The 11,128-nt window shown below is 44.0% G+C and overlaps 1 protein-coding gene across 1 annotated transcript; it reads left to right on the forward strand.

The window, feature by feature from the left end:
• Positions 1-368: 368 nt before the first annotated feature.
• Positions 369-8,279, forward strand: hic1 (hypermethylated in cancer 1; the record flags this gene model as incomplete). The annotated part of the gene is made up of 2 exons (XM_080527847.1): positions 369-468; positions 6,025-8,279. Exons 1-2 carry the CDS (start codon positions 417-419, stop codon positions 8,277-8,279), a joined length of 2,307 nt encoding a protein of 768 aa, XP_080383973.1. The 5' UTR covers positions 369-416.
• Between the last annotated feature and the right edge of the window lie 2,849 nt (positions 8,280-11,128).

Genomic DNA, 11,128 nt, shown 5'->3' on the forward strand with positions numbered 1-11,128 from the left:
AAAATAGGAGGAAACTGATGCTGGACTAAGCACGTATTTTTTATAGGAGGGGGTGAGAAAGAACGCGAGTGGGAAGGGGCAGAAAGAGAGAGGGAGAGAGAGAGAGAGAGAGAGAGAGAGAGAGAGAGAGAGAGAGAGAGAGAGAGAGAGAGAGAGAGAGAGAGAGAGAGAGAGAGAGAGAGAGGGAGAGAGGGAGAGAGGGAGAGAGAGAGAGAGAGAGAGAGAGAGAGAGAGAGAGAGAGAGAGAGAGAGAGAGAGAGAGAGAGAAAGGGGTGGGAGGACGAGGAGAGTAACAAGAAATTCATAGCAATTAATAATAAAAAGAGTTGGCAGTCGTGCTTGGAAAACTGGCATGGTTTTTGGAGGCTGGCAGTTCAGAGTTGAAACGTCAGAAATGACTCCAAAAGACTATTGAGATGATCATTAAGGGAGACTTAGATCGGATGGTAGAAGACATCGGGCATCCAGGTAACGTTGAAATACCCGCTTTTTTAAAGTCCAGTACCGCTTCAAGATAATAGGTTACGCAGTGTTGAGAGCATATCTAGACAGATAGGCGAACTTTTTTTTTTTTTTTATTATTATTTGTTTTGCAATTTTGATGTGAACTGTACTTTCATCCTGTTTGACAATATCTACAGTAATTGCACTTTTGACTTTTGACCACATTTTTTTTAGATGCAATTTTTTATAAATTAACTTTTTAATTAGAAATAACATTTAGTTCAAACCTTTAAAAAACCCTGCATTTAATATTTTTACATAATTGTATCACGTCAAATGGACTGGACTATTCAGTAAAAGCTTTAACCGGGTAAAATATCGTTTTGATTATTTCATGTGAAGAAATGTAGTCTACTGCTGGGCAACCTAAAATAGTTAGTAGGCTACCCTGGTAAGATATCTTCATTTGGTAAAGGTCGATCTAGTTTCTTAAAGGCTACAGAAAACACTATTGTTTAGTGTGTTAGTGTTCCACAGCGTGCCCCTCTCATCCCCGGTGGGCTGCGGTCTAATCAGGGCAACTTGAACACCCCGCTGGCTGCCGTCAGGTCAGCTCGCATCCATCCGAGGGCTCATGGCGTTTCACGTGCCGCTTTTAGGGAGAGCGACAACGACCTCTTTTTTTTTTTTTTTTTTTTTACCGTATACTCCCCCTGTGTCAACATTTAGGCTTAGTGCTGTTGTTATGTCAAAACTTGACATTATTCATCTTTTAAACTAACACATTACCCAGGCATATACCTTTCATTTGTAAGGCCTATTTCGAAGAAATGTTACTCTGTATGTTTCCTCACTTCGCTTATTTCCCAAAGAGCAAATGGATAGGCCTCGACGTGATATGTAGAAGATGGGCTATATAGATTTTAAGGATAAGTGAACGTCGTTTAGGTGGATTAGGGTAAATGCTTATATTGTTTTTCCCTCAACAATGTTCTAGCCTCAGAGCTTGTATATCATAGGCCTACCTGTCAAACAGTTTGCTACAATATTGCGTCATGTATGTTGGTCATTAACGGGGCAACAAGTATGTTACAACGTTCCTGTATACGTTTCTTTAGCCTATATTAAAAACAATATAGAATTTGAAGATAATGTTTGCAAAAATCAATGCATGGAACAGAACCATATCGATTTCTCTGAGAAAGTTATTCAGTTGAAGTCTATTTTGTGTATAAGTCATGTGCTACACATGCACTTCCCTCTCAGTTTTTCAATTCAGGCTTAATGATTTAGCAAAACATGGTTGCAAAAGCTAACAATGAATTTCTGATTTACAACGTTACAATTTGTATTCCAGACAGAATACCGTTTTATTTAGTGATTATATTTAGTAATAGCCTACAGGAAAGAAGAACAAATAATAGCCTAATGTTTCCTAAACAAAACCTGAGTGATTGAAATTATGTAGGGATTTTTAAAAATTATAATTAGTGGATATTATTCGTTTTTTGAAGCACTTTGGCTTATAGACTAATGATTAGCCATTCTGTAAATTTGACAACTGCTGTGGGGCCTCTTATGGGGGGATCGTGTGTAGCCCACTTTTCTACTGATTTATGAATGGAAATCCAGGGGTCTTCTTGAAGGGTAGAGCTCCTCGCGAGTTTAGGCTGATAATGTACCACAAGAGACAGTAAAGCATGTCGAGGCCGTGTGATAACCTGACACAGCCTCGGTCTGATGATCAGACAGTTTAAGCTATATACCTTCGATTGAGGAAGTATGAGAGATGTTCTGCAAATGTATCTGGCTCAGTCCAAAACAAACCAACGTTATAATTCGAGCCATCTCTCCGCACTGTGAGCGGCAGGACACTCACCCCTTAGGCTACGTTCAAAGCCTCAAGTGTGGTTTTCATTAAAGAAGGGTTTCATGCTCAACTGCGTTTATACATCCCATTCAAAAACATATATCATGCTTAACCTATAGAGCTCAGTCAGAACGGGGGTTATACGCGCAGCACGTTTAGTTCCCCCCCATAGGTTTGACACGGTCACGCGCCCCCAAAGAACACGAGAAAAACAATTACTTTATAGTGACATTGGTAACATGGCCCAAACATTTTGGTAACATCGGCAAAAAGTTTGGGCCATTCTGAAAGAGATGAATTATAGTCCAATATTGGTCACAGGTCAATATTGTTTTGTGCATTGCTCTTATCATAAACAATTTAGATTACCATAAAAACTTCAATATGCATACAGAATCGTTTAAGCTTACAAATCTTTCCCTGAACAATCTGACAAGTAGAAAGGCGGAGATAGGAAGTCTAGAGGGTGTTCTTAACCCAGAGCAGACCCCCTCAGTCTAAACCCTGCCTCACCCCCAAACCAGGAAAGTGACAACACAGACAAAACACAGGGATAATGAATACCAAACTGTCCCAAAAATGACTCAGGCACCGTCTCAAAATAAGTCACCCCCTGTATACCAAATATAGCATTCACCTAAAGCTCCTTTAAACAAATCATTGCTTTGGGTCAAACTAAGAAGGACATGAGGATCCAATATAACTATTTAACGTTATGCCTATATGATGAGACTGTTATTTAAAATCATGTAATTTAGCCTATGTGTGTAAATCCTAATTGGCTATAACATTAGATAACTTGTTGTCATGATACATATTTCAAAGTCAATAACTTTGTATGTCATAAATTTCATGTAATGTAGCCAATGTGTAAGTAACTTACACATAGACAACTGACTGTAGTGAAAAAGCCAGACTTATTTTGCTTTGGTAGACTTTTGCAGGTTAATATTTGCACAATTTAGTTGTAAATCTGAATGACGTTATGCCTTTCACTCAATCACAGGCTGTAAAGGCGTTTGATTGGCTGAGTGGAACAGAAGGCTGTCTTGTTGATAAGTGTTGATACAGGAAGTTTATGTATGATGCTCATGTTTTAAAAAACATTTAATGTGTTTGCTACTTCCTTAGTCAACCCTAAGACAAAAAAAAGTGTCATAAAAAAATGAAACTTTGATGAAGGAACTCTCCACCATATCGTTGCTTCAAATTAGCCTATGTTCACAGTCAACTCAGGTAAAACAAGGGTTAAATAAATAAAAATGATAATTAGGAATTTAATTTTAAATATATTGCTTAGAAGAGATTTCATACCGGTAATCACATACTGAAACACTTCTGTGCAAGCTGAAATTTATTTATTTTGTTTTTAAATCTCTTATTTTTATGATGACACAAGGAGTGAAATGCTTGCGTCTTGACGCATACATGCGCGGTATGAGTGTAACGTCACATTTAGAATGATGATATAGCCTCTTGAACTATCAGCCTATCATAACTCATTCAACTCATCAGTTAACTAGATAACCTGTAATAAGGTAGACAACGTGTAAAAACATCCCAGGACGATGATTTTAAGGAACATATTTTATTTAGCATAATTGTGCCATAAGCACGCTCTCTCTTGAGCTGCGCGTCGGACAGGTGCGCATGCAAATTTACGAGAGCAGAGACTTTCTGAGCGCGTTTCCAGATATGAGCGTTTTGCTTAAAAAAATATTTTCATTAGAGACTAGTATTATATATGGTGCATTTTCTAATTTAAGAAAAGGTTAATAATAAAAACCCTTCAATGTAATTTCTCCAAACAAATTCGTATGGTATTTTCAGGCTTTTTTGTGTGAATAATTTAGCCTGCATCCATCAAGTGATCTATATTCTATAGGCCTATCGCAGTTCTGTGTCAGGCTCTGTAGTCTCTCGCAGAATAACGGCAAGCTGGTGCACTTCCACACGTAACGGTCGTGGGGAAGAGTCAGCGCCTCTCCCAACCCAATGAATGTCCCAACCTCGTGTGCAAATAGCTTGACTAAGGGGGCTGTTCTCTGACGAGAATATAAGGCAGCCTTACTATCTCATCGCTCTGAATATAATGATCAATCTTAGTATTCGACATGTGCGTTTTCTTCGATTTGTTTCTCGTATACATTTATGGTAAAATACGACCTTGGAGAAATCAAAAACAGCAGCGTTTTAGAGACCTGCCGTGAAAACCTGTTAATGGTTAGGTTATGTGTTTTATTGCACCAAAACGAGACCATGTTTTAAATGGCAGTTCCTGTTCAGTAATACTAAACATGTATTAAGTACACCGCAAAGTCCTAAAGTCTGAGATGTGAAGGTGGGTCTCAAATGGAAATGGAAAGACAGAGCCAGAGTATAGGAATGATCACAGAGCTGCACTCTTGAAGGTTGTTGCACTTTGATGGGGACAGAACAGTGTCTTAAGGATAGCTCAGAGTGAGTAATTAAAATGTCCTCTTGTGATCTCAGAGTTCCCTATTTCTCTATCTGGGGGCTAATACTCAATACTCAATGAAATAAACAAGGAGAGGATGAACTTATGTCTGGAAAACCACGATCGGACATATTTATTTAGTTGCTTGTTTCCCATCACTGAGACTAAGCCCTTGGGGACAGTTAACAAACTGTTTCATCTCATAAGTAAAGTATCCTCAGACATCAGTGTTTGAACAATACATCCTGCTATGTGTGTGGGTGAGAGAGAGAGAGAGAGAGAGAGAGAGAGAGAGAGAGAGAGAGAGCGAGAGTATGTGTATGTACGTGTCTACGTGTGTGTGTGTGTGTGTGTGTGTGTGTGTACATGTCTACGTCTGTGTGTGTGTGTGTGTGTGTGTGTGTGTACATGTCTACGTCTGTGTGTGTGTGTTTGTATGTACATGTCTATGTGTGTGTGTGTGTGTGTGTGTGTATGCGTATGTGTGTATGTGTTATAAGAGTTATACTAGTAGACCTTTTCATTTTGCTATGATTACATCCAGTGTGCTCAGAGTTCCTTATATGACTGGGCAGAACGGGAGCTCAAAGACCTATCTTTTTTTGGTTGTGTCATTTCACCTGCTGTTCATCATACTTGAAAAACATTTACTCTTGCTTTGTTTAAAACTCTGCACACCACCTCTGGAATATTTTATTAGGAAGCCTGCAACTCGAAAACACATTTCTATCTGTATCTCCTCTCCCCCCCGCCCTCCCTGAGCATTGCAGTATAGGAAGTGAATGTGTAGACTTGAGTTTCTGATAATGACAAAACCATTGCAATCGCTCACCCTTCGCAATAGCTCACTTTTATAGAGTGACTCTCGTGTGCACTGCCCATACTGTAAATCATAACCAGCTCTCTTCACTTTTCCACTTAAAATGGAATCGATACAATTTACTAGAAAAAGAAACCAACAACAGGAAAAGACTATTGGGGGCATGATTCAGCTAATGGATTTAGTGGTAAAGATTTTAGTTCTCCTTCTTACCTCAGTGTTATTTTTACATGGCAATTCCATGATTTATACTCATGGTATAATGAAAAAATCCATATTTAATATTTCTTATGCATCATTGAGAATTTACATGACAAAGCCTGTGGAAGCTATACACAGTAGGCATATTATAACATATACAGCATTGACTGATTGTTTTGTGGACTGATATGATGGCTACTGCATGACGTTTACAGATCTTTTCTGTTTTAGGTGGTGGTCTGAAGACGATGCTGGATGCCATGGAAGTCCCAAGTCATGCTAGGCACCTCCTCCTGCAGCTCAATACACAACGCACCAAGGGCTTCCTGTGTGATGTCATCATCGTGGTGCAAAACGCCCTCTTCCGAGCCCACAAGAACATTCTGGCTGCCAGCAGCCTCTACCTGAAATCTCTGGTTGTCCATGACAACCTTATAAACCTGGACCACGAGATGGTGAGTCCGGGGGTGTTCCGGGTCATTCTAGACTACATCTATACGGGTCGCCTTAGCGACGGAGACCACACCTCACCCACAGAACCCAATCTAGGGGCTGTATTAGCAGCTGCCAGCTACCTGCAGCTGCTGGACTTGGTGGCGCTATGCAAGAAGAAGCTGAAAAGAAATGGGAAGTACCCTCTTCGCCCCACACCTGCTTTTCTGCCCTATGGGAAGATGAGCACCAACAGTTTTGGTGGGAGGTATAGGGTATCCACCCCTGTCATTCAGTCCTGCTTCCCGGTGGGGGTTGTGAACACCCACACCCCCCGCGCCCCACCACAAGAGGAGCTAGCACCCCACCCTTTAGCCACCCACGCTGGGGAGCTGTTCGCTCCCACCTCTTCGCAGGGCTCCCAGGTCTACCCCCCCACACAGTCATCCCTGCCCGCCCAGCCTGGCCTGCGCTCAGCTCACTCGGAGAGGAACTGCTCCCCCATTTATGGCCTGGACCTCTCCAAGAAGAGCCCCAACTCCCAGTCCCAGCACACGCCCTCCCATCCCCACCTGGCCCACGCACTTCCCCACAACGATGAGGAGCGGGAGGGGGGCCTGAGCGACCGCACCAGCCCCGTAGTAGGGGTCAACGGAGGGGCCTACCCAGTGGAGAAGATGGAGACGGCTGACCAGGCAGGGACTCTACCCCCTCACCCCTATCCCCACCTCAATCAGCCCGTGGGACCCCACCACCCCCACCTTCACCGCTCCATCTCCCAGGGCCCTGACCACTACCCTTGCCCCCCCAGCCCCGACACCCCTACAGAGACAGGGGGGACAGGCAGGGATGTGGGCAACATCTACCGCTGGGTGAAGCATGAGCCACTGTCATATACGCCTGAGGATGAGGAGGAGGATGAAGACGAAGAGGACGGGGGTGGAAATGGAGAACAAGAGAGTCACCACCAGCATCTCAACCACCACAAGGCTGGGGGGGAGGAGAGCGAGGGGGGCTACCGTGAAGATGAGAAGAGCGGGTCAGGCAGTGAGGAGACAGGCAGCAGTGAGGGTCGACCGTCTCCCAACGGACCCATGGGCAGATTCCATCTGCCCTACGAGCCAGAGAGCTTCGGGGACAACCTGTACGTGTGCATCCCCTGTGACAAGGGCTTCCCCAGCTCTGAGCAGCTCAATGCTCATGTGGAGACCCATACAGGCGAGGAACTCTATGACTCTGGGGGGGAGATGGACGGCAACAACGGCAACACCAAAAACAACAACAGCAGCAGCAACGGCAATGCTAACGGCAGCCTGAACAGTAACAGCAGCCTGAGCAGTCTCTCCTACCTGGAGAGTAAGACCAGCCAAGGGCTCACCTCAGTGGGAATAGGCGAGATCATACGGCCCTACCGCTGCTCCAGCTGTGAGAAGTCCTACAAAGACCCGGCCACACTGCGCCAGCACGAGAAGACCCACTGGCTGACGCGGCCCTATCCCTGCAACATCTGCGGCAAGAAGTTCACACAACGTGGCACCATGACAAGGCATATGCGCAGCCACCTAGGCCTCAAGCCTTTCGCCTGCGACTCCTGCGGCATGCGATTCACACGCCAGTACCGCCTCACGGAGCACATGCGCATCCACTCGGGGGAGAAACCCTATGAGTGCCAGGTGTGCGGGGGCAAGTTCGCCCAGCAGCGCAACCTCATCAGCCACATGAAGATGCACAGCGGCGGGGGGTCAGTGGGGGCTGGGGGTCTGACGGCTGACGGCAAGCTGAAGCTGGACTTTTCAGAGGGGATCTACCCCCTGAGCAAGTATACGGCAGAGCACCTGGTGCTGAAGCATGAGAAGGCCTCTGAGCTCCTCGCCCAGGCCCAGCAGCACCTTATGGCTGATGCTAAGGCCATGGAAAGCCTGTACCCGCTGTCCAAACTAGCGGCTGAGCACCTGGGCCTCATCCACGACAAGATGGACGTCCTGGGTCAGCCCCTGCCCCCTCACCAGTCCCTGTCAGAGTCTCGCACCATTGACCGCTACTCCCCCAGCTAAGACCCTCTGACCACTGTCCACCAGCATGGCTACCACACAGAGGGCTGTGTGCACACAACTTACTTACAGTATTGTAACGCCGTTCACCTCAACCCCATACTGTATGTATCTGCACCTCATACTGAAGCCAATAGCTATTGGCTCCAAAATGCACACAAACTGTGTAGAGACTTGTTTCAGTGCCTTCCTTTGCAACGTTTGCATTACATGCATTTCAAAAGCCTTCCTTGTGCTATTTATAGTCTATTTTGAACAAGGAATACCCACTCAAAACAGTGCAGTATTTATGTATATGCAAAATTTCTTTTTTTATATAAAACCACCGAGCCAAAGCAAATTGAGAACCAAAAATAAATTGTTTTTATTTATTTTTTTTGTAAGTAGTGAAAAGCCAAAGAGAAACTGTTGCAAGAAAGTGTTGCAACCCAACCCTAAACCTGTGTACTAAGTGTATTGTAAGTGTATATAAAAGGAAAAAAAGCACATATGGACAAGATTCAGGGCTCCAGCCCAGAAAGGAGAGGAACTTTGGCAAAATAATTCGCCAAGGCTTGGGGACTTTTATTTTTTTGTTGTTTTTTGGGGGGGACTGGATTTTCTCTATATCTCATTCTCCAGCTTTACCCCACGCTCCAGCTCTTCTAGTCAAGAGGGAATGACTAACGGAAGACAGCAATTGCTCCAGCATTTAGGTAAAGTGATCTATGTTAAGATTTGTTGTGTAAAGCAAGGCTCATATTAAGTGACAGTAAAAGTACCTTAATGACTCCAACACCCAGTGCCTTAATCTTTTGAACCCAGCATAACCCTTCTTATATCAATTTTTTCAATGTATTTTGTGCCTTCACATTGTTATTGAAAAGTAGCAAGCACAACCCTGTGATCTCACAACTGGGACATGGTTGTGCATACCCAACTGATGACACGCTAATCCTTGTTCATCAGTTTGAATCCATCCAGTGGTGTAGACTAAGCATGGGTGTTGCCTGTGACATTGTGACACATACACTAGTGGGTACAGCTGTGGAACTCACCAGAGGGGAGCACGGAGAGGACATCCAAGTCAGAGCCAAGGGCAGAGGCAATGACAAGGACTCTATCACTGACTATCAATAGCAATTCCATTTGAGACAGATGATTCTTGACAATCCGCAGTAAACTGTACCGCTGTCAAAAAAAGTATTATTCTGAAACCACAGATTTGAACTGTCTGAGAGAGAAAACCTTGCTATTATTGACAGGCCAAAGTAAGTGCTTCTCACCACTGCCTTAACAGCTCCCCCCTACTCACACACAGACACACCGACAACGACATGCGCGCACACACACACACACACACACACACACACACACACACACACACACACACACACACACACACATACACACACACACACACACACACACACACACACACACACACACACACACACGCACACACACACAGGGAGAGCTGCTAAAGCTACAGCACTCTGAACATGACAGCGGGCGTCTGGAACTCCCGGGTGAGCAGCACACCCCAGCTGCCGTGCTCCAGTAATCCCTGTGAAATCTCCCATTCGCCCTGACAATTCCCACTGTCTGCCGGCCTGACGCCCCATTTCATGCCTGCCATCCAGCCTCTCTGATCCACACCATAATATGACATCCGAGCCAAGGACCCACCTCCCCTCTCAGCCTCCATCCCCCTGCTAGTGCCCAACCCGGCTGACAGAATAGCGCTTGACTAGGTCCTTTAGAAAACAAATAGCACTTATGGGTTTTGGGTCGAAAGGCACTTATTTTAAAATGTTAAATTTCTTTTTAAATGTTTCAATGTTTATTCCAAAGCGAATGCTGGCTTTTTCTAGTTCCACTTTGTCGGACCTTGTGTCAGATTGGAGTTTATTGACCACTATAGTGCCAATGCCAACCTCAGTAGGTGAATGTGAAGACTAAAGCCATGAATGCACTGTGATAGGATAGGAACTTTACAGCCTTAGACTTTAAACGCTTGAGACTGAGACAGTGAGCCCTATTGGGATTTTATTCATATGCATCAGTAATTTAAGGGCTTCATTCTGTAGCATAATATGAGCATATCAAGGTGTTCTTTTCTTCCGTCACATATCTTTCTTTTTTTCATTTGATTTGAACCAAAGCAAAGTGAAACTGGTGCTTACCTCAGGACTGAACCCAGCATGGGGACTCAAAGCTTTAGCTACACAACAGCCAAGCAAGCAATACACACACACACACACACACACACACACACACACACACACACACGCACACGCACACGCACACGCACACGCACACACGTACACACACACGCACGCACACATGCACACACACACACACACACACACACACACACACACACACACACACTCACACACACATGCACACGCACGTGCACACAGCACAAACGTATACACCCTTTTCTTTTTTTGGGAGGGACTGTAAGTCCTTTGTTAAACCTGTGGTTATTTTGTTGTTATGACATTTTTACTTGTGTTACTGTTTTGTTGGAGAGATGATAACATGCAATATTAACATTTTTTTGCTTTTATCTTAATATGATGTGTACATTTTCTTTTTTTTACTGTCCTCTAAGAGGTTTTTCTGTGGGTTTGACCAATGACAATATCATAATAAGGCAAAGTCAAAATGGCTACTTCTCTTAAACGTAGACAAAAGTGTTGATCGTAATTCAACTAAGTATACTTGTGCCTAGCAACCAAACTAGAGCAGGAAAAAAAAAACTTGCAATGCAATACAGAGGAATCTTTGACTAAACATGAACAACACATACATGCATTCAAGGTGAATTGACCATTTTAGCACATGAGGCATGGTGGTGTGTTTAT

This window comes from Nansenia antarctica (genome assembly GCF_963989245.1).
Source record: "Nansenia antarctica genome assembly, chromosome: 3".
In the NCBI taxonomy this organism is placed as follows: domain Eukaryota; kingdom Metazoa; phylum Chordata; class Actinopteri; order Argentiniformes; family Microstomatidae; genus Nansenia; species Nansenia antarctica.